Source organism: Arctopsyche grandis, chromosome 1, assembly GCF_051622035.1.
Source record: "Arctopsyche grandis isolate Sample6627 chromosome 1, ASM5162203v2, whole genome shotgun sequence".
NCBI lineage: Eukaryota > Metazoa > Arthropoda > Insecta > Trichoptera > Hydropsychidae > Arctopsyche > Arctopsyche grandis.
In genome coordinates, this window is record NC_135355.1 from 24,191,273 (window position 1) to 24,218,210 (window position 26,938).

A 26,938-nucleotide genomic window follows, 5' to 3' on the forward strand; every position below is an offset into this window, starting at 1 on the left:
GTTACGACCGGCGCCAGGGCGAGCGCGGCGCCAGGCAGCTGAGAGGCGAGACGGGAGGCGAGTGACGAGCCTCGACTCGTGAGCCTTTCATCGCTTCGCTCCCGTCACATCGTCGTCTCGTCACTCGTCATTCTTCACTCTTCACTCTTCACTCCTCATCCACAGCCTCGTCACGACTCCCCTCAAACAGGTTAGCTTTCGTCGCCTCTCAAATGTAGGAATGTACGATCAAATTTCGCACGAGACTGAGGATGTCGTTCCTCACTTCGTGCACTTTGGCCTGTCAACTGTCAACTGTCAACTGTTAATCGGCGAGGCAGTGCCGCTCGATTTGCACCACACTTCACTTCGCCACATTAATACATACATTCCTCGAAGCTGGGAGACGTGACGTTCATGACCAGTTATTAGTTCCTGGTAGTCTTGCGACTTTTGCGACGTCTGCCTGATCTGCATTATGCGAACATAACCTCGAAATCTGTATAAAATACCGATCGCAGCGCCACCTGTGTCATTGAAAATCGACTACGCTGGTTCACCATGAACTCGAGTGAGCTCATTGCATGTCAAGGCTTTGTAAGTTCATTGTTTATTTCCACACATTTCCCATGGAAAATGATTATATTTTATTGCACATCGTAACTTGTGGAATGGTTTACTGCGGAATTCAATTTAATTTGTATTTGAGATGAAAACTTTCCTGGACTATTAGAGCGTTTTGCTAGACTTGTATTAGCGCAATTTTTTGTATAATAATACTATTATCAAAACTAATAAGCACTTAATTGTGTATGTACATATATACTAATGCGGTAGTGTTTTATATATCTCTCTATAGCATATATTATCACACAATTTGCACTGATAAAAGAGTCGCAATTTCTCCCCTTGAAAAAGCGTTTCTATTAATTTACCTAACATTAAATCTTATTATCTGCAGTCAAAAAGAGACTAAGGCTCTTACATAGCAACATCGCTACTCTGTCTAACCTATTATTTTTAAAGAACTTACCAAGATCTATTTAAAAACATATTGGGGATTGACAACCACATAAAACTAGATACATTTTAATGACATTACAGACTGTCTCGTCAACGTCAAAGAGCCAATATATGAGACTAAGCCTTTCCAGAAAAAATCTCTATCCTAGTTATGATTGTAAGCTATTGACAAAACAAATCTTCGTTAATAGCTTAAATAGTAGTTGATATTGAAATTTTTTTATATTGTTGCGTAGGGGTGGGTGGAGGATCCAAGTAAAAAGGCCAACAGTCATTTCACAGCATTTATTAATGATTAAGGAGATACACGCACTGGCAGTGCTCAGTCCAGAATGACATGATATCGCCTATGTTCCGCCTTATAAAGGGTAGATCTCTCAGGACGTCTAATCTGTTTACCTGTTGTATAGTCACGTATTCGGATATGTATTTCCACGACATTGGGTCTCCCCGTACCTATTCTGAGAAAGGCCTAATAACGATAATTGTTTAGCCTAAATGCACTTAGAGTCCAAATATAATCCTGGAAGTAAGTGCAAGCACTTAGTTAATCCGTTGGTCCTAAGTGCAAGCACTTAGTTAATCCGTTAACAGATAACCCTTGAACGGTCACATAGTTTCTGGGATTCTATTCGCTTAATCCGCGGCGTACCTAACAATATGAATACATTTTATTGAATCGATTTTCAATGTAAAACCCAATAAGTGCAAAAATAAAACTATATTATTGAAACTGAAATTATATGAAAATTAAGTAGGAAGCGAACCACTTGTTTTGTATCGCCTCCTTGTCTCGTTAACCACAGTTTCATTATTCTTTCCTATCTGCAGCTTATCGCAACTTTCCAGGAACCTAACCCCCCCGCAGATAACGAGGGATTATCATATGATATTTTTACGCTAATCACTAATACTGTTCAAAACACACATTTTTGAGATAAAAACTGTAGATTAATTAATATTCATAGAAGTATTTTGATAAAAATGAATAAATTAATATCTACGTATATAAATATATACATTGTTTTTAATAAAGTGTAAAGTATGAAACATATTTGTGCCTTTTCATTCTATTTCATCTTAAAATCTTATCAGGTAACACAAGAGCTAATCATGATTTACGAATCTTATCTTGTGATTGATGTTTTTCTATTAATTTTTGTGTTGTTACTCCGTTTCAAATTATCATGTAGTGAGGCAGGTGTGGTCTCAATTCAACCGATAATTCCACCTGCATGTTAGTAAATGTATCAAATATCCGTTTTTTTTTTTTAGTAACTTGCAGTTATTAATTGGGCTAATATTACATTACTCAATATGTATTGTGTGTTTTATGATTCATTGGGACACAATTTTGCAATATATTGGTAACGGTACGTTTTTCTTCGGCTACAATAGTAGTATTCGATTCGTCGATGGGTACATTTGTCGTTTCGTTTTGTGCGTTAAATTTTCGTTTTGGTCATTTTTTTTTGTGATTATTCATAATTTTAAATGTTTCTTTTTATTTGATTTTCAGTGAGATGAGATTCAACATCGATTTTTAATCGACGAGCCACCCGGACGTTGTGGATGTGGTGGAATAGTACAAAATGAGTGAAATGTCCGGAGTGGATTGGTTGCCTACATTTACCCAAAGCAACTTGCCTCACAATCCGTTGGGACCGCTGCCAGGGTACGCGTATGGAGATGATGCATATTTTGCCACACCAACGCCTGGGACTCCCGTCGAAAACGTCAAGCAAGAGTTACCAGCCAGTTCTCCGTTGAGCAAATCGAAGGAAGGAAAACCACCGTATAGGTAATTTATTTGTAGTGTGGTGGTTTTTTCCCATTGTCAAACCTTATTTAAAGTGTTCCTACGCTAAATTCCCCACCTTTTGTGCATCGCGCGTATTTACAGGTTTGTCTGATTTTGTAAAGTCAGATTTAATTCATCGCATTCTTTGCCCCAGGGCGATGATTGCAATCAGAACGTGTCCAAAGTCCTAATCATTAGTAAATATCACGGAAAACGTAATGTGTGTGTGTGTAGGGCATTAATAATTAATATCATTTAAATATGGTCGTTTAATAACTTAATTATGTTTAGAGAATATGTATGAAACTATCCGCGTTGCATTTCAACCGAGTTTTCATATTTAGTATTTTTGTGATAAGCGGATTTCCACTGTGTATTATGTGTCGTTAAACAATGCGACTTTTCAGATTGACCTCTATATATATTTTTATCTATTAAATTGTACGTAATTACTGGTTCATCAATTTTTCAATTCCTCTTTGTATATTTTGAGACTGTTGGTAAATTTCCGTCTTTTAACTATTTGACTGTCACTAGTGAAATTTTTATCTTTGCCTGTACACCAGCAATTTTTTTTAATTAGTTGAACTTGCAAAAAAAATGATTTGACTCACATGATTCTTACTACGAGTTAGTAAACCTTTCCAGAGTGCGTTGGTGCTTAAAATTCTTTATGAATCTCTAGTACGTAGCATTCTAGAATTTTCTTCCTACCCATATGACTTATTCATTGAAGATTGGGAGAATCCAAAAACGGTTTCTCATATATCTTTATATAAAATTGTATGGTTATTATCTTTGGCTTACTCCTAGTGCATTCCTATTAGGGGCGTTAGGCTTCGACTCATTGGAGTCTCGTTGTGTTATGTTTCTGGGAAAGGACTTTTTACTTTATCTATGTACATAGTAACAATAGATGAAGTTTTGTGATCGTGCGAAAATTCGTACTCGTTTAAGCTATTAAATGGGATAGCACACAATCCTCAGGTTCTAAATGAATTTAAGTTTTATACACCTAGTAAGTTCATGGACCTGAGGAATCGTGATTTGTTTTGGCTCGCACAAATATGTTGGCAGCGTCTCCAATATCTAGAGCAATATATTTGCTTAACCGGGTTGCTGGTGAAATTGACCTCTTCAATGTAAACTGTGCTAAACTGGTTGAGTGGTTGTTGAGCAACGCCAGTGGTTAATTTTATCAATTATAAATGTCAATGATTTTTCCATCAAGATATAATAGGTTGTTATTATTATGATGTTATGATTTTATGTTTGGCCACAGTGACGCGTTAGAGCTCTCTGTAATGTCACTGTGTAAAAAAAATAATTCGAGGCTCGTAGAGGTTTGGTGTGACCTGACGTGCATATGCGTGACACATATCATGTTGCACAAGTTTATGGACGTTTCAGATTTCTCGTTATAATTGATTGAGTAACAGCCCTGATGACAGCTGTTGCATTTTTGTTAAAATATTCCTGAAACACTCAAATCATCGATTTTTTTGTTATTTTTCTAGTCATAGATTGGACAGAGAATGTAGGAAAGTAGGATTAAAAATTAACATATGTAGATAAGACCAAACTAATGTTCAATAGCTATTACATGCCTGATAGCATTTTATTCGATGATGAAATAGTAGTAGTGGATAATTATTATATCGATATGACCGGTAGGTAGTAAAAAAGAAATAAAGAGAGATATGAAATTAGGATGGAGTGCAACGATTGAATGCGGTTTTTCAATCAAAAACGTCACTTTGCCTGAAGAAAAAGATCTTCCATCAATGTGTTTTATCAGTATGTTATTTCGATTTATGAAGTAAAACGTCTTTATGGATTTTTACAGTTTTTTGGCTTTTGCGGTCTTTAACTCAAAATCTAGTATTGTTGTGCTTAATGTGAGTATTGGAATCAATAGTTAGATGTTTTTTCTATTGATTGTGTTTTTTATTGTTTTAAAATACTTATAATTAAGTGGCGGACTTGCCATCTCGCTTGCACCAACGCTATTTGGTTTGGTTGAAAAATTTCATGAAAGTCCATACATACGCAAAAGAGATTTTGCTTCCAGAGCAAGTTTCGCGCGAGCGAGACGACTGTAGAGTCGTTTCACTCATGCGCATACGCAAGAGTGACAGCTCACTTGTGCGCATGCGCAACAGATTTGTAGAGAACTTCAGCATCCATGGTAATACAAGCTTGATGGTAAACAAGCACCGGTCGCACAGATGGCTACGGCCTTTCAGCGGGGACGCTCGTTTATGTCAATTTTGGATCAGACAAAAGATCGTATATATCATAATCACGTAATCAAAAATAAATGAAAGAGAAATAAAACTAAGAAATTCAGAAAACAAACGATATGTTAATATTTTTGACGTACATTTTAAGGAATGCGCAGCATCCACAGCATCCATGGACGGCACGCCACTGGTGCATACATACATACATACTTGAGTTAATTTTGTCATAAAATAACGTACATATATAATATGTACTATGTGTTTGTTGCTTAGACAAGAGGAAGCGAAAAAAAATACTTGGCCTGGGGCACAATTTACCCTCGCCACTGATTGCAACGTCGGAAATATTGCATAACGCTAATATCCTATGTAGAAGATCACTATCACATCAACACTATGAAATAGAGTTTGCACAAGGAAATTTTACTTCTGTGGTGTAAAACACATGATCGATTTTTTCGCAATATGTAAATGTGAAACCTTGACCTAGTTCTGTTTATTTCCGATCATTATATTGAGTAATGTAATTTATGACCAATGTACGATTGTGAAATTTAATTTTGTTGGAAGTGCTGACGTTTTGTACTAATTTTCACCGGTTATGATCATCTTGTATGTATGTAGGAAAAATTTTTGAACATGCAGAGCGAGCAGTTATCGAAAGTGTGTATGGGTGGTAACTATAAAGATCATTTTGTCATGTATTAAACGTCGATTAATACAAAATAAGTACAGGAAATGAAAAAGATAACGGCTGAAGAAGATCCGTTATTCCAAGGAGGATATCATTCTCACACTGACCGATAAGCTCGAGGCGTACTGTATCCTCCCTTTCTCGCATCTGTGCAGCACGTGTACAAGGGGCTCCCTGCGAAAACTATTATTTCGGTTGATATTGACCAATGTTTTTATTTCGTAATGACATAATTCGAATCATAGAGGTTTTGATGAGGAATAGATAAAATATGAAGACCGTGCATTCAGTATATTTGGAGAAATAGAATAAAATATAAGTCTTGGTCACTCGGCTATCCATCACAGTGTGGCAAGTGATAAGACTTGATCCTACGTGTATATAAATATATAATTTATACAATAAATTTGCGATCTGTTTTTAAATTATATTTAATATAAAATTGAAATATTTTTAATCCAAAAATTCCTTTTTCAGCTATGCAAGTTTGATTAGGCTCGCCATTACCAATTGCCCGAAAGGAAAAATGACATTATCTGAAATATATCAATTTATAATTCAAACTTTTCCTTATTACAAAGAAGCTGGAACTGGATGGAAGGTATATCATTATTTTTCTAATTGTATATGATTTTGTGAAATTGGGCCCTTAATGGATTTTTTTTTTAGAATTCCATTAGACACAATCTTTCATTAAATAAGTGTTTTACAAAAGTTGCACGAAGCAAAGACGATCCCGGTAAAGGGTCCTATTGGGCTATAGATTATAATTATTCTCAAGATGAAGCATTTATCAAGAAGAAAAAAGGACATATGTTTAGAGTAAGATTTTTACATAAAGAAGCATTAGTTTGGCAAACAACGATTGTGTGTAATATATGTATATTTATTTACTTTCAGAGTTCTCCTTATAGTCCGGAGTGTAGTAGTAACAGCAGTGACTATAGCGGAGGTTTAAATACTCGCATAGGTAATAGAACAATTGAACCACTCAATTCCCATGTTGTCCCTACAACCGTTCCTGATAGACAAGATAAAGACATTTCCGAGTGTAAGACTTATATAATTCCTCTAATTTTATATAAATATTCTGTGTGTTTTGACAGTTCAAATATTTTTGCTTTATTTTAGTGTGTGAAGAGGAAATAGTTCCAGAGAGATGTGCGGGACCGCGACATCGTTGCTACACCGATGAGTACGGGAATTACATTGACCAATACAGTGAAGAGTGTGATCACACCTGTCTTCCATATTCATCCGTCAATATGTCCGTGTCTCAGACCCAAGACGTGAACAACGCCGGATATAATGATTGTTATTTTGATCGAGGCTTGTATTCGGCGGAGAACGGTACCGACTGCAACTACGGAAGCTACTCGTCGTCGTCGGAGCTGTGCAGTCCGCTGTACACCGAAATGAAGTTCTTCGACTTCCCGCACCAGTATCCCAACGAGGACTACCAGTACGATCCCTCGTACGCCGGGTACAGTGAAGTGGAGGCGAAGTACGATCCGAATCAATACAATTTAAATCAATACTCTTATCGGAGCGAATGTGCGCCGCCGCCCGTTGTCAGCAACGAGCTGAGCATGTCCATAAGGAAAGTATCTTTGGAGACGGATGAAGGCGTCGTTTGGAACGATCGCTTATAACATACTTTAACTATTTCTTAACAGGGTGAATTATATTATTGAGTAATTGCTTTTTTTTAAGTGCATACATATACATGTATATTCAAAGCCAATTAATACTGATGTATTAGATTTATATTGTGACGGGTGATCGAGACGAAGGTGAGAAATGTACTATAGAAATGCATGGTTTAGTTTCATTTCGATTACATGTGCGTATGAACTTTTTCTTCGGTGTTGCAACTGTTCATACATTTCTATTTGAATCGATCACTCGTCCAACATTAATTGTTACACGTGCGCCTTTTGACTTGTCAATGTGTCGTTTGGCCGCTGCAACTTTAAAGTGTTCAAGCTATCTCGTAAGGGTCTTAAATATAGACTTATTATTGTTGTAATTGATATTTTTCGCAAAAATATTGTATTAGTTAAATATTTGGTCAATTTTATTTTTATCATTTGACTAAACAATGTTTGTATATGAAGTTTTTTTTATATGTATTCATCTTAGTTCATATTAGCTATCATTATATTTTTTAATTAAAAAAATTATTTAAAAATTTCAATACTCATTGTAGATATTAAATTGCAAATTAAACAAATACACTAAAGTGCAAATTTTCTACAAATCAACTATAATAAGGTGGTTTAAATGTTAAAAAAATATTTTTCTTTTCTTCGATAATGTTAATTTTGTTTATCAAATGTGATACATAATGATATTTTATTTTTGTATGTTAATCATATTTACTTTGTTTAACTGGTGTAAAATTTATTGCAAATAGCCTTTGGCAGCCATTGCGGATGTCTTTGGCTAACTTTTATTCTATTTATCAGAGCATTAATGAATTTTTCATATACATTTTTTATATTTACATAGATATTATATATTAAATTAGTTAGTTAATTAAATTTTTACCTCATTTGAAACTGGAAAAAACATGAGGCTAATATTAAATTATATCATTAAGTTGAAAACGATTCATTTTTACATGCAAATGTTATAAACACTTCTCAATTGGTGAGTTCCATTATACATATTTGCAAACTGCATACACATAATATTATTTATTTGGTTTCAATCATGCCTAATATTATATTTCATATGGAATAATTTCCAATGTGTAAGACATTTTGGAAATTTGTACAGTTCAAGTTACCGTTTATTCGATGCCATTTTTTATAAACACATATATATGTATGTAGACATAATGAATTGGATGTTTCGCAGAAATTTATCGCATAATATTTTTGTAACGGATTAAATGTGCAAAGTTAGTTAAGAACATCCTAAATGATACCGTAATGTAGAAACATTATGTATATCTTCCGTTTTATACATACCTACATACATAGCTGTTTGATACTTTCATACATTCATCATTCGCACATAATAGATCTGCAACTGTTTTAAATGTCAAATTTAATCAACAACACAATAATAAAGTGCTTCTGTGCGTTGTGTTTTTAATTTGTACATTTATGCTATTGTTGTTGGATGAATTTGAATTCTGACAATCATATAATAGTACTTTAGAAATAGATCGGGGCAGATTTGTTGATTTGTTCAAGTAAACATCGGAATCGAGTTTCATACATCTATCGCTGCAAAATTGATTATGTATTTGTAGAAACATTCAATCAGTAAAAACACACACATACATGACTGCTATTGTAATAGTTTCAAATATATAATATATTTAGGCTAAAAACATAACTATTTGTAAAATGCTCATAGGGTATGTATAACACATTTGTTAATTGTATATTTTTATAGCAATATATTTTATTTTCCCCTCGGACACCGAATTATCATCACATTTGAAATATACGTAATAGAAATTATTTATTGAAAATAAAACTAATCGAAAGTGATTTAACGTATATATGTATATATATAGCATTGCATATTTATATTGTTGATTCGTTGTTGCAATCTTGAAATATATATATATATATATATATATATATATATATATATATATATATATATATATATATATATATATATATAAATATACACAAAATGTTGCTCGCAGATGCGTGCTGGTTTGTGTTTTTGTGTAATGCACAAAGATGATGCGTACGTGCATAGGTTTTTAATGGATGTTTCTAAGTGTGTGGCTTGAAAATTATCTAAATGTGAATTTTGAACGCTGTATTTTTAACTGAACATCGTTTGACAGGCAAATTTGTAAATCACATACGTACATATTGGCACTCAAAACAGCGGCTCAACTAGTTTTACTATTGTATCGATGTATCTTAAGTGAGAAACACTGCCCTATATTGTAATTATTTTAATAAATAATATATGCATTCTTCGTTGAAATTGTAAGGTATATACGTAAATAGCACTATTGTTATTTCCGATTGCATTAAATTATTAAAGGATTTACATCGCCGCCCTGAACGTTGCCGTGTGATAATTTTTGCCATAGTACTTTAATTTTATTATATTTTGATCATTTTTTTTTTTTACAAACAATGTCCTACCTCCTATAATTGTAATTATATATTTTATTGTATGAACTACTTACAAATTATGATAAAATTTATACATATTATATATAAATATATTATTGTATTACGTAAAATATGCATCAAAATTTGTATGCGCTTGCTATCACAGTGGAGATGGGCAAAGTGTTCAGTTTGATATGTTTTTAAATTGCCGATGTATCACTGTGTGCGCAGGCCATTACTTGTATTGATGTGTATGTTCGCGTACACAAATGCATACATGATTTAATAAAAAGAGTAGTAACTGTTTTAAACCATGGTATTATTTTATACTACATATAGAGCGGTGATAGGTTTCGGCCTTTTCCCGGCCTATGGAAACAGTTGAGTTTTTAAGAGGATCTTTATTGCTCAATTAATACAGGTGTGTTTGTATGTACGGCGAAATAGGCAGTTGCTTCGTAGGAGTGAACAGGTTGAGCAGGCCCGCGCCTAGGAATTCGCCCGCCTGTGTGCAAACTTAAATCGGCCGCTCTTGAATTTTATCAGCATTTGTATAAATCATATTAATAAAATTAAGTGCATGCGAGTAGTGCAAAAATCTTACTTTGTGAAAAATATACTGTTGAAAGTTTTAATCACAATAAAAATTAACCAGAAAAACACGGAAAACGAAAACGTTAAATTCTGAATATGACCAGACGACAAAAGAGACAAAATTTTCGAGTTCAATTCAGAGCCGTAGCAATGTTTTTGGCGCCCTTGGAAAATATATAATTTGACACCCCTTTGTTTTGATTTTATTAAATACTAGCTGTATTACCCGGCTTCGATCGGTATTTGTAATATAAAGTAAGATAATTATAAAAATAACAATGCAATAAAAAATATATAAAATTATATTAAGTCTCACCAGTATATACATACTAGAATCCGGCGTCGCCTCTTGCGGCGCCCCCTGCGGGGACTTTGAATCGAAAAAAATCGAATCGGCGCCTATGAATCGAAAAAAAAAAAAATCGAACGTGTTGTTCCCACCCAACCAACCAATGATACATACAAAGTCTCTTTCCAAATTATATATTAGACTAGTGTTTTTACCCGGTGTTTGTAACATAAACCGCTTACACTTGGCCAATCTAATAGTAAACATTTTGTTAAATTTATTTGAATATTCATTTGTTTTTTTATTAAATTGAACTTCACTGACTCTTCGAACCAAACAAATAACCATACATACAAAGTCTCTTTCGAAATTATATATTCGATAATGAAAAATGTTTACAAAAAATGAATAGCCAAAACAAAACTACAAGAACTAAAAAACTTTTTATATTACACATTGTAAAAACTATCAGAATACCTAGTGGTGTAATGCTAAAAAAAAAGTGCCAGAGTGCTAAACTTATGCCCTATTTTTTTTAAAAGTAAAGAATTTATATTGGCTAATATAAAGGTGTATTTTCTTTTAAATTTATTTTTTATTTGTACGATGTAAAGAAATAAAGTCCTGCAGCCTGAAAATTTTTTTCAAAATTAAAAAAATACTTCGGAAAGTGAGTGATAGCTAGGTACAAAAAACGTATAACGAAAACATCGAATTGATGCTGAAGTTCCAGTTGAAATATTTGAAAACAAAACTAAAATATTAGAATTATTGTAACTTGAAAGTTTCAAGCGAATAGTCTGTCTCAATGTAATTTTAAATCCATTAATTATTAGCTTATTAACATAAACTAAACTACTGTAAATAAATCTAAAGTCGAATTTTTCGTGTTTTGGTGTTATCAAATCTGGTATTTAGCTATCAAAGTTTATTTTATTCACTAATTCATATTCTATTAACATGCTTAAATTTGATGATCGGTCTTGACTGTTGGTCAATATTAAATAGTTTTTGATAATTTAATAAATAAAAAATAGGCGAGAGTGCGCATTGGCAACTATCCCATTGCCAATGCGTTGCTACGGCACAATTCGTTCATGAAAATATAGTGTTTTTACCACCAATCCCACATCTAGGACATTGTTCTTTCAATGACCAACCAATACTCAACATCATTGAAGAAATACATTTGGCAGTCGCAAAGACAATAGAACATAAAAGACCTTGCTCTCCGCGGACCGAAGCTCTACCTTGCTATCCCATTATTTCCTCGAATTATAGTTTGGGTGTGTCTCACGTTGTAATTTGTAACAGCAATCCACAAGTATATAAGATATAAGTATATAAGACAACCTAAATACATTTTAAAAAGTACGGTCTTGTTTTGTATTTTTTTAAGGAATATAATTTTTCCGACTCGTTTTTTTCAGCCGCCTTTGTGCGTTGCACACATTTGTACATATGGTAGGCGCGGGCCCGAGGCTGAGCTCATGAAGCTTAGTGGCATTTTGGGATGATGCTCTGGTTTATATAGTAGTTGATTATGCAATGTGTAGCTTAGTTGGTGAAATCACGTTCTAGAAACTTCCTACTGGGTCGAGGTTTTCCTTTGTGCAGATGTGCCTGAAGGTTTGGTTGGTGCATAGCTATCTATCTAGTGTAGGGCTGCCATACGTCCCCGTTGACAGGGACATGTCCCAGTTTCGAGGTCTGTGTCCCGGTGTCCCAGTCCGAGAGTCATTTGTCCCCGTCAATTTCAAAATTTAGATATTTAAAAAAATTATTCAATTATTTTTTAATATCTATCGAACAAGAACTTTTGAACCAAGAAATCTCAGGATGCACTCTCTATACTGTGGTCCAAAAAGGAAAGACGTTTACACGTCAAAAATTGTACCCACATAATATCTAATATGGATACGCGCGCGCATATTGGCAACACCGACAACGAGAGCGGCGGATGCCCACTGCCCAATTTTGCCAGCTGGCAACACCGACAATGACACGGACAAGTACGATGCGCGCGCAGTTCGTTTACTGTCTGCTGATAATATCCGTTTGTTCTGTTTGTTTCTGATCGAAGAGGACTGATATTTTGATGTACGTTTTTCAATACATAGTAAATATCTACATAGGTATTCAAGCAACCCAGGCATACAATAAACTGAAAAAACACATGGACATTACGACGACACAAGTAGCAGCATTTGAAAAAGATGTAGAGAATTTTTACAACGTTAGAATTAATTATTTGGCAAAGTGGTCAGTTCCACTGTCGAAATATGATGTTTTTTCATGGATGCTTCTCCATGAAGTACCCGAATGGGAACATGTTGAAAAAACTATTGCTTATTTAAGTGAAATGGGAATATTGTTCACGGATTCAATCTATGAGGAAGTAAAGTATATGTCATTTATCGAAAATAAAAAAGCCGAAGAATGGAAAACGAAAGATGTACATGATAAATGGTTATACTATTTCAAAAAAACTGAAGAGACAGAAAGAAAAGCTAATCTACTGAAAATGTGCCAATACTTGTTCGCCATCCCACCGCACAATGCACATGTTGAACGTGTGTTGTCATTAATTAAAAATCAATGGACAGATGAGCGCAATTCGCTTTCTATTGACACAGTAAAAAGCATAATTCAATGTACTTTAAATTATAAAATGTTATGCATTGAATTCTATAATTATATAAAAGGGAAAAAAGAGTTACTTCAAAAAACGAAAACATCGGAAAAATATGATTGGGCAAAGAAGAGCGATGATAATGAAGTCACGGAAATCAGAGAAGAGTGAAGGCGATAGAAGAATAGGCTACTGTACATGAAATAAAATATTAATGTAAGGTTGCATTTAATTAAATTTATTTGAATCGTCCAATTATCTATATTTATTTATTTTAGATTTGGTACAGACGCTTCCACAAAAAAAACCTATTATCAATCTTTAAATTTTTCTTTCAATTCAATTTTTGTTTAGTTTCAATTACTTGTGTTGAAATGTTGTATATTTTTTTTATAATACAGCTATGAATATCGATAAAAATGTTTTGTTTTGTTTTTTTTTTTTAAGGGGGTTGTCCCCGTCGGTGCTCCGACACTTATGGCAGCCCTAATCTAGTGAGATCACCTTCTCCGGGGGGGGGGGGGGGGGTTTCATGTATTCGTGAATGCGTATCTGGAGCGAGTTGATGTTGTCTTTCCCCTAGGTCGAACGAAGGTATTTTGGCCAAGTTTGACTTTACGTGTCCGTACAGGACGCAATGATTTCTAGTCGGTGGCGTAGCCACCGCGGCCGCAAAGTGGCGCGCCTTTTTTACTAATTTTTAAACTTTTTCTTTAATTTCTGTGCCTAATTTTTTAAAAACCTCTTATATTTCAACCTATTTTATTTTATGTACATAAAGCTGAAAATTCTCTTATTCTTGTACATACATACATATGTACACCCCGCGCAAGATGAAGCGCATAGGTCGTAAATTTTACCGAAACGACCCATTGTTCTCCCCATTGGGTCTCAGTTTCTTTCAAGGTTATTTTTAAACCCTGACAATTATTTTCGACATTCCTCAACGTATTGCTGTCAAAAAATTTTAAAGTCAGTTTCTCCCAGACTTTCAAGTAGTGCGTGTCTTTTTTTGGCTCGGTGATTACTAGTCAAATGTGAACCGGTCGCTCTAGATCGGTCACACGCTTAAACTGGTCACACCCTAAAATCGGTCACGAGAAAACTGGTCATACCCTAAAATTGGTCAAAAGAAAACTGGTCACACCCAAAAATTAAAAATTGGTCGTATGATAACTGGTCACACAAAAAAAAATTACAACCGATCGGAATATAAAAAGCCTTCAGTGAACCCCTGAAGTTCAGCCAGGCTACTCTTTCGAAATCAAGTAACTACTTCCTTTGCCGTACATACAATGAAACTTGTATACTGAACAAATAAAAAGATCCTCTCACAAACTCAACCAAGTATCTATAAGCAGGGACACAATCAACACACAACCTCTTAATCTCTTAAGGAGTTGGTTCTTGTCAGTCCTGAATCAGTACACGAAAAGAAGCTGCGTCTTATTTTTGTTTATCTCCAGACCTATGACTGCTCTCCACTTTCCTCATTGTTTACATGGCTTACACCAAATCATTTTTTAACCTAAAATTGTTTCATAGCCCACAAATTGGTTAATTGTATTGTGAAGGATATATAAGGAGAGGAGTCCTAAAAATAATAATAATAATACAATAGATAATTATTATATGTAATTTAATAAAAATTAACATGTTTTGAATAAACACAAAAATTGAAAACGCACTGTGAAATATTGTCTGAGCTGTGATCTAAAATGTTTATCGTAAGATACATATGCATTCCAGGATGCGAGTACAATCAACTTACATAATTTAGCGAGTCACCATTAACCACTAAAAGCGATAATATGTATATTCGGTATAAATAACAATCCAATCTAAATGTGAATAAGTTTATATATTAACATGTATATATACTTATAAGTCTGAACTATTACCAAAAATATAATTATGTATGCATACCTACATGTTGCATCGTTTAGAAAATTTGAATCATTGAAAAGAGAATGTATCTATGTATATCGTATAATGTCTCTAAGTATATAACAGTAATTTTTATTGTATTGGAGTTACTCAGTAGGCACTTAAATGAAAACACTAGCGAATATCAAACATATTGGTATAAAAACCGCAAACAATTAATTGGCGTTAACTCTTGCAGTCCCCAAATTTGTATTGTCTGTCGAGATTAGATTTGAGATTTTCTCTACAGCAATTCACTCTACAATATATTATATAATTACTTTCGTTTGGTGGTATTTCGCTGATTAAACAGTGTGTTAAATCACCATATGACGCCCCGTATTGGTCACAATAATTGATAACAACGCTAACTAATATTGTATAAATTAGTTTAAAAATTTTCAATAGTGACTATTAAATTAAGCACAGTAAAAAGTCAATTAAAAAAAACCATGCTATGATTTATGCAAAAATATTGTTAAAATTTCATCAATATTAATAATGCCATTAAAATCTATACATAATATAATTTTTTCAATATGTTGCTATACGAAAAAATATATTGTAATTTACAAATGTATATTCACTAATAATTTGCTTTACAAAGAGCATTCATTATTGATTAAAAACATTATCGTAAAAGTTGCCCTAATGAAATATCCTTTCAGCCCTTGTATATATTATAATATACACATTTGCACGCCGTATACATGCATCGTACACTCACACATGTACATTATCATAATATAAACATATAAAAACTTTCAACAATTTATAGCTTTTATGTATCATATCATTATTAAACTCAATAAATTTATGGAGTTCCTCCTTTTGTAACATTATAAATTTACGACAACAAAACCAATTTGGCAAAATCTTATATAACTCATAATTGATGGTATTATATATTTGATTTTATTTAAAGCCACTAGTTTCAACAATGTTTATGAAATCTTAAAAGTACAAAAAAAAAAAACACAATTTTACACATAATAAATAAACCCTGCAGAATTATACACATTCACATGTACATATCTATCTATTCATATACATCTGTACAACAACGTACCAAATAAATTCGTAACCTAGCTTAAAATTAGGCAAACAAAAATTTCATACTAAGCTATGAGAAAAAGGAAGCTTTTTATTAATATCATTATTAATTGAAGCATCGCATCACAAAATTTCACGGCGATAACGATAATCACACGAGTTCAGCCCCGTCGCAGCCGAACAATAGCTGGACAAAGACAGGGATGAATGTATTATATTAAACATACGTATTGCACTCTTTTATATTATTAGCAGTTAGTCATTTTTTTTACATCTTGCCATGAATAAAACAGTGTCACTATAGAGAATACACGCGGGGGGGGGGGGGGGAATAAAACGACTAGTTTCGTTCGTTTGTCAATCAAACGTCGAATAAATTTGACAACTTCAAATATGCGTGGAAAACGTAATAGTGGCACGTTTCGAAACAAAAATAAATTGCCGAGTTACGAAGGCGGGAGCGGATGGATTTCTTTCAAAGTTGGACAGCAACTACAAAGAGTCTCGGTGCCAAACCCAAGTTCGTTTCGTATGATCGAAGCGATGTGCTAGCCACTGCTGTTCCAAAAGTTCAAACCTGTCTTCTGACAAATACAAAGGTTTTCCTCGCCTGAAAAATACCAACCATCATTGATTGAAACGCATTCAAGTACAATACAAAATCCAAGTATACTCACTTGAGATCCCTGTCTTCTTCATCATAGTCGTCTAGATACAAAGAACCCCATAGACAAGCTCGACGTCCACGCACGATAATTATATAGGTAGACGTCACTACTAAGAATATTCCGGTTCCACCTCCGCAATCGATTGAATGCTGCAAAGAGATATATAGCACAATGTTAAAATAACCATTTATTAACGAAACGATTCAATATCACGAATACTTACAGAGACAGCTTCACAAACATCCTGTTGGCGACAACATTGCTGTTTCAAACAGATTACAGTTCCGCACAACAGGCAAACTGATGACTCTTTCGGAATAGTCCCACACTGCGAGCATATCCGTTCATGATAATACTGGAAATTAAATCAGGGATTCATAAATAAAAAACAATGATAAATTAGTCATCTACATATACATATGTGGAGTCTAAGCATTTGGCACATTTAAAATTTCAATTAATAATATAATGAAATTGCATTCGATTTTCAATAAGGATCGTGTACTGCCTCACAAATAAAGAAACAATCTTGTATGAATGGATTAGTGAGAATGTTTGATATTAATGAAAAAGGAGTATGATCATCTAATAATATCAAGCTTTTCGTAAACATATTCGAAAAGATGAATGACTTTTGTTAGCAGTCAACCATACATTTAGATATTTTAACATCTACTTATAGATTGTTCTGACAATAATTGATTTAAGACCAGACAAGTACAGTGAAAGTAAATATAGAAGACCCGAGGAATTGATTATTGACATTACATAGTTGATTGCTTAGCAATGTGTAGTGTGAATTCACCACGTTTTTGATCATATAAAATAATAAATTTACCGTAAAAAGTCTATCATAATCTCGAGGTAGTCTAAGTAGAGACGGTTGCGTCCAATTATGGTATTGCAATAACAAACGGCGTGTAGGCGCTGGACAACGTGCTGCGGCACCTTCCAAACCAGTAGCCCATCGAGCAACTAAAGCCGTTTCACTACCTTCCGGCCCACCACACCATTTCAGAGCGTAGGATGCGTCAAAATCTTTCCAGGAGTATTTTTCTAAAATTTAAATAGTAACATAAACAAAAAAGAAATATTTTAAGTTTAGACAAGCAGAAAAATCACAATTACCATTAGGAAATAAATCCAGGTAGCAAATGAGGTGTAAGAATTCTGCTTCCGGAGTAGACACTTCAGGTAGATCTTCACCGTAGAGGTGATGGCGTAAAAGTGCAGAGATGCGTAAAAACGGCAAGCACAACTTTTGTAACTATAAACCAATAATATATGTATGTAAGTACATTAAATTATATAATAAAAAGACGCCAATATGAGTTAAAGAAATAAAAATATACCTCTTTTTCAAGCCCAGCAAAGTCTAAGGTGTTATTTAAATCTGGGGCCATCGAAGTGGAGGCCTCCTCGTACGCCTCATCATCGGCAAATATTTCTGAATCGTTCAAAGTATCGAGCAAAAGACGAGCTGCGTGTAAAATACCTGAATGTTTATCAGTTTTACTGACATAGCTTGTTCTGATCGCTTCTCTTTGCTTAGCAGTCATACCGGACAGTAATTGAGCTACGACTTGATAATAGGTTAAATTGTATAGTACTCGCACCATACATGTCAAATATGCTAAAATAACATAAAAATAATATAAATATATATATATATATATATATATATATATATATATATATATATATATATATATATATATATATATATATATATATATATATATATATATATATATATATATATATATATACTTCAACTACAAATAGATATCATATTCAAAATGACGAAAAATACTTACATAATTCCAAATGCAAGGGTGCAAGTAGTAAAAAATGAATGAGTATAGCAACGGGATCTTTCAACAACAACGGCAATTCTCTAACGCGGAGAGATTCCTCGGATGAATTTGGACCAGTTCCGGCAACCACCAACTCGCCGGGGAACGGATGGCGTGTTGATTTAAGGGGTGTGGTGGGTTCCTCGTCGACTCCGTCTTTTGGTGCGATCGTCAACTGATCCCACCACGAAGTCACTGACCATTGAGCCAAGACCCGAGCGTGAACAGCCAACACGTGCAAAAGAGGAACTGGAACATAATGCACATGTAAATAATATATGTATTCTGATGATATTTAGTATATTGGTTATATGAAAAAGAACAAATATGAACCTATACAATCCTGTCTCGGTTTATATCTAGATACGGAAGCTGCGAGAGAACCTCCTCTCTGCACTAATTCAGCTTCCAAATTAGTCCTAGCGACAGAAGATACGAATAATAAAAGTGTTTGGTGATTTGGGCTACCAGCGCGCTGTTTGAAACGCAGTTGAGTGGAGTTGGCCATATCTTCCATTGCTTTCACCATGGCTTCTGACAGTTTGGAACTGGTCTGCAATTCATAATATTAAAGTCAGTATAAAAACATGTAAAATATTTGACAACATAATAAAAGGTAGAAACTAACAATGATTGGTGTCTGTTGACAGTTTTTAAGGAAACTGAGAATTTCATTGACTAGAGTTGGAGAGTCGGGAGATTGACATCTGGCTAAACTCGCTCGACCAAGTTGAGGAGACAGCGGCAACACTGAATTGGCTAATTGTCGACATACCGGACACAAAAATTCACCCCTAAAAAAAGAAGTTATTAAAAATATTACAAAATATTATTATACTAATATGATTAGGAAGAGTGTTATTTATTACCTTTCAATGTGCAAATTGTGTGGCCTTTGAGGATTGGTTAAGGAACGTAAATACGCTTGCAGACAAGCTAAATGAACGTGATGTCCACATGATTGGACATGTACACCTCCTTCCCAGCCGACATTGACAGACACTTGCCAAGATTCCTAAAAACATTATTAAATTTATATATATAAGAAACTATTCAAGTATTTGATATACTCAAATGTGATATTTGACTAAAAAAAAAAAAACACATCTTACACTATCAAAATTTTGATCCATTTCATGATGCCGACGAAAATATTCAGCAGCCAGTGTAGCATCCCTCGAGGACGATTGACGCGTCTTATCAGAATCGCTCAGAGGAAGGGACGGTCTTTCATTACCACGTCTCCTATGTCCGGTAACTGATGTAGACTAAAAATAAAATAAAATCATTTTAACATTACTAAAATTTTATATTAAATGTAATCGGTAAATTTTGAATATTCACCTGCAATAAAACAACCAGCCCTATAGGATTCGACTCAGTACTCGGTGATGTAATGTTGCAAATGCTGCAAACATATTCCTTTTCTAAAACTTCCTCTTCTTCGTCTTGCCATTCCATTCCAGCGCACTCATCTATAATAAAATGAAAAACAATTTAATCAAAAAAATGAAACTGTTAATTGACAACAAAAGAAATAAAGTTACCTGTTTCCATTGCATGTTTCATGAAAGCGTTTTGCCGATGTGCAAAATCTTGCATAACAATTCTTTGGCGTTCTCGAGCACGTCGAGTACGTTCTTCGCGTTCTCGTTGCTCTCGAGCTCGCTCTTCGGCTTGACGTTCCCGTTGACGCGGCCATAAACTGGCACGAACTCTAGCTATCTCTTCTACACTTCTTTTGTCTAATTTACATAATTTGTGTAAAAGATTACCTATAAAATATGGACCGTCACCTGAAAACATAAATAAAATAAATAATTGAATTAAAGTTGCACCTGAAAACATAAATAAAATTAATAATTAAATGAAACTTTATGAATCTTTTAAGTAATACATACCTATTCTACTCTCGCAATTACTGTCGTCTATATTTCTTTGTTCACTATTACTATGACTTTGGCTTTGTTTATCACTACTGCTCATGGTCAATGAATCATGTATCCCTTGTTTATTCGAATTAATTGTATCACATTTAAAAAGACTGGCACCGTCATCTTTTTTATCACATCTCGTGCTCGATGAATCATCTCTCAATGTCGATGTGTCCATCGAGGATGACTGTTCTGAATTTTCTAAATTTTCATCTTCTAAACTAAAGCTGTCCAAACAGCCCGATAATTGAGAATGTAATTTCAAAAGGAGTGAGATAATTGATTCGTTAATGGGGACTACGTTGGAATCTATATTACCACTCTGAAAGTACAAATAAATTTATAATACATACATACGTAAGTAAATAGGACAAAATATAATAGTAAAACCTTAATTTACCTCTGTTGAACGAGATCCTTTGTTAATACTTTTAACTATTGCGTAAGATTCTGTGATATCTGTTCCAGGCCTGGGTGGTGGAGGTGGCGGTGCAGGTTGTACACGAGTATATGGCAAACAGAGTGCAGCACTGCCCGTTCCGACAGTTCCAGAATTACCAATCGAAGAACTACCTTCTGAAGGAAAAACTTCTGAAACTAATACCAACAATTCTATTAATAAAACATTTAAACACATATGTTTTAAAACTGATAAAACAAATATAATACCATCGTGAGTAGTTGGCACCATTGACATATCTGTTTGTATTACGACAGACATTTGCGTATTCACCGACTCCGGTGATGGCAAAGCAAGTTGATATTCTCCAGCCTGAATAATATATGCATATAATTTTAATTAAAAACGAATAATAAAAAAAAGTATATAATAACTTTTCGGTACAAACCTGTATACTAAGTCGACCGTCTTCTGTCATAGAATAGTCGTGCATCATCAGAGCACTGGCTACATCATCGTCTGGCTCTCTTTCTGTTGGATGATGTGAAACAGCCAAGATTTGACTTTCGGTGATATCGGGTGCAGCAAGTGCTCCTCGAACACCCATTCGTCCGCCGTTACCTTCCACTTCAGGTGGATCCCATTCATTGTCGCCTGAAAGAATTACCACGAAAATTAAAAAAAAAAAAACGGTTCAAAACCAGCAGAATATTGTATCTATTACAATTAACTCTTACTATCGGAATTGTAGGTGGTAGGAAAGTTATCATTAGAAGACGACGGTGGAGGAGGTGGCGGTAGTGCCACATTATTCAAAGTAATACATGCATTGTCAGCTATCCTATCTCCAGGGAAACTATTGAGCAAACCTTTCCTTCCGTGATTCCACTGACACATCAGAGTCTATGGGGAAAAAAAATCTTACATATAATATAAATATAATATAATTAAGAATTAGGAAGGATGATGAAAAATATACCTGATCTTTTGTTTGTAAATTACTTTCTTGAGCCTCTCGCTCAACATCCACAGCGACTTCGAGAAGGAATACTGCTAAGGCCAACACATGTTCTGGTGGTGGTCGCCGACGATGAGCCGCACGATGCAAAACAGCCAACAATGCAGCATGCAAGCGTCCACACCTGGTTATCTGTCGTGGATCACAGCCAACAGACGGAATCGGAACTTTGGGTAAACGCAATGGAGGCCATAAAGCAGGAGTGCGATTTCCAGTGGTGGCTTTTGGCGCATTAGCACCTTCTTGAATTGCAAAAGGAGCTAATCCAGAAGATTGCACACTAGAAAATAAAATACGGTTAAATGTGTATATAAATAAAAAAAAAATAATATTCATAATCAAACAGACATACTATGTAGTAAATCGCTCCATGGAATTCAAGAAATCTTTACGATGTACGGCACGTTGAAGAACATGAAGAGGGTCATAGTGATGAGACCAGACAGTCGCACGAGGTGCAAATTGACCCTGCTCTAAAGTCTCCGAACCACGAGGAGGCGCTCGATAGTATGATAGCTATAAAAAAATTTATGCATATTAAAAAAAACCTTAAACTCATGATAAAAATACATTAACATACGAAAATAATTACTTCTTTCAGAACAGTTTCAAAATTTTTGGTATGAGCATTTCCAGATCTTTCCGGCATCAATTCCAAAAGTTGACTATGTGTTTTGTCTCCAGTTGCTAAAAGTGTACTGATTTCTAATCTTGACTGGGTAAGCTCATCATTTCCTATTATAAATAAAGTATGTATAGTAAATGCACAAATTTATAATTACATGACTGTCAATGAGAAATACATACCGAGATTGGTCCTAGATGATACAATCATTGCTAAGTATGTAAGTAGTCCTTCGACCATTGCATCTTGTTCTTGTTCTTGGACCGGACTTAATGGTGCCATACTTAACCATTCCATAACGCCAAAGCTAAAATATTTTTCAAATTGGTAACTTGTAACTGTGATGAATATTTGAAACTAATTAAAACTTTTTAAGTTTTTAAACTTACGTGTTAATACAAATATCTAAAAATTGAGTGTGCGGTAAATGTGATGCACACACTTGAAGAAAATATATATCCATATCTACCATCGAATTACAAAAATTTGCTTGGATGTAAGTCATAGCTTGACCTTTGATTTGAAGACCATTACGTACCCAAATGCCGCTGAGGATTTCATAGAAGAGGCTCTAAAAATGATTTAAAATATGTTTCAAATGTTTAAAACTAATAATACATATAATATTATCAAACAAGAATTTCCACATATAAGACATTCATTGTTAATAATGGTATAAAAAAATAATGTTTGTAATTATTTCAATATACAAGTCATATTACAAGTTTGCACAAATAATTGTAAGTTTGTTAGTTCAGAGTAAACAATCTTACATCATTGCTATAATTATTAGCTCGGTTCTTATCAAATGTCCATATTATAATATGTTTTAATCATTTTTTAATTCCCTATGACGTTTTTATAATTAAAAATACTTCTAGATATTTTGAAGAAGGTTTTCAATAATTGTCAATGTTTTTTTCTGGGATTACGATTATTTTTTACACATAATATACATACATAGTTCAATAAAAAAAACTATTTTGAAAAAATAAATAATACATTATTATAGATACGCAAAAGTTTATGTAATACGTCAACAAAAAAGTTGATATGAAAATAAAACATATAATTGAATGTTTGAATTTCGTTAACATGTCAAATGTAGACAAATATTAGCTCTTCATTAAAAAATAAATCATTTGAAATATATTCTATTTTTTTGTTCTTTCTTAACTCAATTATGGGCTGTAAACACAGCATGGGTGTTTTTAAACCCTCCAAATTTCATTCAAAAAATGAAGAGTATTATTTAAAAGTTTCATACTTCAATTCATATATTTATCAAAAATATCGATAAATTAAAATAAAAAAAAAAATATATATATATATATATATATATATATATATATATATATATATATATATATATATATATATATATAATTGGTTTTTTCAAGCGTAGCATACTTCTCAAATTTAATCTTTCATTCAAATGAATAATACAATCACCTACATACAGTGCTTACTCATCGAAGTTCATACAGCAGTCCGAGAAGGGTATTTTTTGTACCTGCTCCCGTTATGAATGACATTTTGGGTTCCTTTTTTTTTTAAACGATGCACAGTATCCTATTGTATTAGTCTACAAAATATTTTGTGCAGTATTGTTCATACAAATATTTTAAAACCCAATTGAGTGTAAAAGCACACTTCGTGGCCGAAATCCGGTCAGCAGAGATGTTTGCTTCCTTCCGAAAAAAAAGTGTTTGTGAAGATTGAATCGAAGATATTTTTTATCCTGCATTTCTACGGTATTTCCCAAGTAAGTTAAAGTGTTTATACTTTTAAAATAAATTTATTATTAGTTTAAAATTGCTTGTAAAACTCCCCCTCTTTGTTGTTGTTTTTGTTTTTAGATAGTGGGGAATAAAGATTTATCGAAAGAGAAAATCAGCAGTGTTGTGGCATTATTAAAGACTGGACAGTTTTCTCTTTGGTCTATTGCCAAAAAAGAGGAGATTAGTCATGGTTCTGTGCATAAAATCAGTATCAGACTGAAAAAAAATGATGACCCCACCGTCACCCGGCGGACGAATTGTCGTGGCATTCGAAAATTCAGCCCACGAATTGATCGAAAAATCGTCGGGGTCGTAAACAGTGATTAGTTCATTACAGAAAAAGGAATAAAAACATCTTTGGGGGAAGCTAATATTAATATTTCGGTCAATACGATCCGACGCCGCCTCGCCGAAGCTGGGTTTAAAAGTCGACAACCAGTAAAAAAAACCACTTTTAACCCAAAAAATGCGAAAAGCGAGACTGAATTGGGCGAAACTTCATCAACACTTCACCCTTGACGATTGGAAAGGGGTAATTTAATTGAAATTAAATTATTTGTTTAATTTTTTTGAATGAATTGAATTAATCGATATTTTTAACATTTTTAAGGTTCACTTCTCTGGCAAGTCGTCAATTCATTTGATGAAACCAATTCAACAATACGTAAGCAGGCGAGTCGGCAAGCGGTATAATGAGTCCTGCGTCATAAAAAAAATGAAACACCCGCTGTCACTCATGATTTGGGGCTCAATTAGTGGGGAAGGTCCGGGGGGGGGGGGGGGGGGGGGGGGCATTGTATTTTGTAGAAGGGATGATGAATGCTTCGCAATATATAACTGTATTGTGAGACACTTTATTGCTCTCAAAGCAAAACAAAATTGACAATGGGAATCTCCTGCACTTTATGCTAGATAATGCACCCCGCCACACAGCCAAAATTGTGAAAAAAATCATGTCCAACCACAATTTACCTCTCCTTTCTCCCTATCCTATAGAAAATGTCCTAAAATCCTATAGAAAATGTCTGGCATACCCTTAAAATGAAATTAAATAAGCTCCAATGTACCAATAAAAATATGCTAAAACAAAAAATAATTTCTGTGGCAGGGAGATCTTGAAATAAAATCAACCATTGCGTCTTGTATCGAGAGTATGCCCAAGAGAATAGCAATGTGTCTAAACAATAAGGGTGGACATACAAAATATTAATTATTTTATATATTTTTTGAAATAATATTATAAATAAACTATGTATCATCATTTTAAACACATATTTGTTTCAATTTCACGAACCTACTTCTCACAATAAAGCGGTGAATTTAGAATTTGCGTAATCTGCGCGGTGTCCATACTTCGATGAGTAACGTCTGTATGTGCATATAAGATATATACGGGTATTATGTGAAAACATATTGGAATGTATACTAATAATATACAAAATTGAATACATATAGCACATCATCACAGTTTGAGAAATACTAATCTGATCACTTATAGGTAGGGTTGCCATAATTGTCAAGCATTGATACGGGACATTTAAGTGCTACATAAATAAAACATGGAAAAGTAGGTAGGTAATAGTTTATTTTAAAAAAATAGTCTTTTTTAGCCCAATCGTATTTTAACGATGATTTAACTTTTTTAATAAAATCGTTTTCCTCTATTACATGATGATAAAGTTGGGCGCAAGTCATTACATACCTCCTTTACGTTTTTTTTTAATTATACTGGCAAACCAAAATTGCCTCAACTGTCTCAACTGCCAGCTTATTTCTTTCATCCGACCACTGTTTTGACATCAGGGAAAATATTCTCTCCACATTGGCATTGTGGGCTGGAATGGCAAATATACAGTGCCGGTCACTGAAATTGCAACCCCTTAAATTTTACGATTTTTGGGTAATAAAACCTATAATCGTTATATATTAGGATTTTTTACTACTTAGTTATTTAAATACACATCCTTTCTTCGATTTGAGCTCATTTTCGTTTGTGGTTTTGGAGTGGAAACAATATAATTTGAAGAAACATGCCGCAGAACAGAAAAGCACATACGAAATGCAGCTAATTATATCGAATATGGTGAGTTGTGGAGAAATTTCCTTTTATCATTTGGAGAAATTTCCGCTAGAATATGATGTTCCAAATCCACTGTCTTCAGAATCTTGAAGAAAGAACGGGAATTTGGAACGTTACAACGAAAAAAGGGGACTGGGCCGAAACGACAGGCATCTAGGAGGGAAGATCGTTTATTGACACGCGAATCATTACACGAAAGGTTCAAAGCTGCTACAGAAATTAGACGAGATGCTCCTTAAAGGTTT

At 33.9% G+C, this 26,938-nt stretch overlaps 3 protein-coding genes across 4 annotated transcripts in view; 2 read left to right on the forward strand and 1 right to left on the reverse strand.

Moving 5' to 3' along the window:
- LOC143915958 (uncharacterized) lies at positions 1-7,733 on the forward strand. Of its 2 annotated transcripts, none has more exons than XM_077436783.1 (6): positions 1-576; positions 2,522-2,803; positions 6,218-6,341; positions 6,410-6,562; positions 6,641-6,791; positions 6,872-7,513. In XM_077436783.1, exons 2-6 carry the CDS (start codon positions 2,595-2,597, stop codon positions 7,390-7,392), a joined length of 1,158 nt encoding a protein of 385 aa, XP_077292909.1. In that variant the 5' UTR covers positions 1-576; positions 2,522-2,594; the 3' UTR covers positions 7,393-7,513. The 2 variants fall into 2 exon arrangements, with proteins under 2 accessions (XP_077292909.1, XP_077292916.1); XM_077436790.1 differs by having other exon boundaries at positions 16-190; positions 6,872-7,733.
- LOC143915925 (uncharacterized) overlaps positions 7,484-26,938 on the forward strand; it is a 23,656-nt gene continuing 4,201 nt past the window's right edge. Inside the window, exon 1 of the mRNA XM_077436754.1 lies at positions 7,484-7,733. Coding sequence (XP_077292880.1) covers positions 7,554-7,733 — 180 coding nt within the window. The 5' untranslated portion in view covers positions 7,484-7,553. The remainder of the gene's footprint in view (positions 7,734-26,938) is intronic.
- Ubr3 (Ubr3 ubiquitin ligase) overlaps positions 14,975-26,938 on the reverse strand; it is a 62,681-nt gene continuing 50,717 nt past the window's right edge. The window contains exons 11-33 of the mRNA XM_077436737.1: positions 23,222-23,403; positions 23,015-23,139; positions 22,800-22,942; positions 22,560-22,723; positions 22,169-22,487; positions 21,927-22,092; positions 21,638-21,843; positions 21,459-21,561; positions 21,190-21,386; positions 20,757-21,111; positions 20,403-20,651; positions 20,200-20,330; positions 19,968-20,123; positions 19,725-19,870; positions 19,484-19,649; positions 19,189-19,408; positions 18,817-19,104; positions 18,352-18,632; positions 18,128-18,266; positions 17,838-18,055; positions 17,223-17,354; positions 17,009-17,148; positions 14,975-16,941 (exon numbers count right to left, since the gene is read on the reverse strand). Of these exons, the coding sequence (XP_077292863.1) occupies positions 16,824-16,941; positions 17,009-17,148; positions 17,223-17,354; positions 17,838-18,055; positions 18,128-18,266; positions 18,352-18,632; positions 18,817-19,104; positions 19,189-19,408; positions 19,484-19,649; positions 19,725-19,870; positions 19,968-20,123; positions 20,200-20,330; positions 20,403-20,651; positions 20,757-21,111; positions 21,190-21,386; positions 21,459-21,561; positions 21,638-21,843; positions 21,927-22,092; positions 22,169-22,487; positions 22,560-22,723; positions 22,800-22,942; positions 23,015-23,139; positions 23,222-23,403 (4,344 nt within the window). The 3' untranslated portion in view covers positions 14,975-16,823. The remainder of the gene's footprint in view (positions 16,942-17,008; positions 17,149-17,222; positions 17,355-17,837; positions 18,056-18,127; positions 18,267-18,351; positions 18,633-18,816; positions 19,105-19,188; positions 19,409-19,483; positions 19,650-19,724; positions 19,871-19,967; positions 20,124-20,199; positions 20,331-20,402; positions 20,652-20,756; positions 21,112-21,189; positions 21,387-21,458; positions 21,562-21,637; positions 21,844-21,926; positions 22,093-22,168; positions 22,488-22,559; positions 22,724-22,799; positions 22,943-23,014; positions 23,140-23,221; positions 23,404-26,938) is intronic.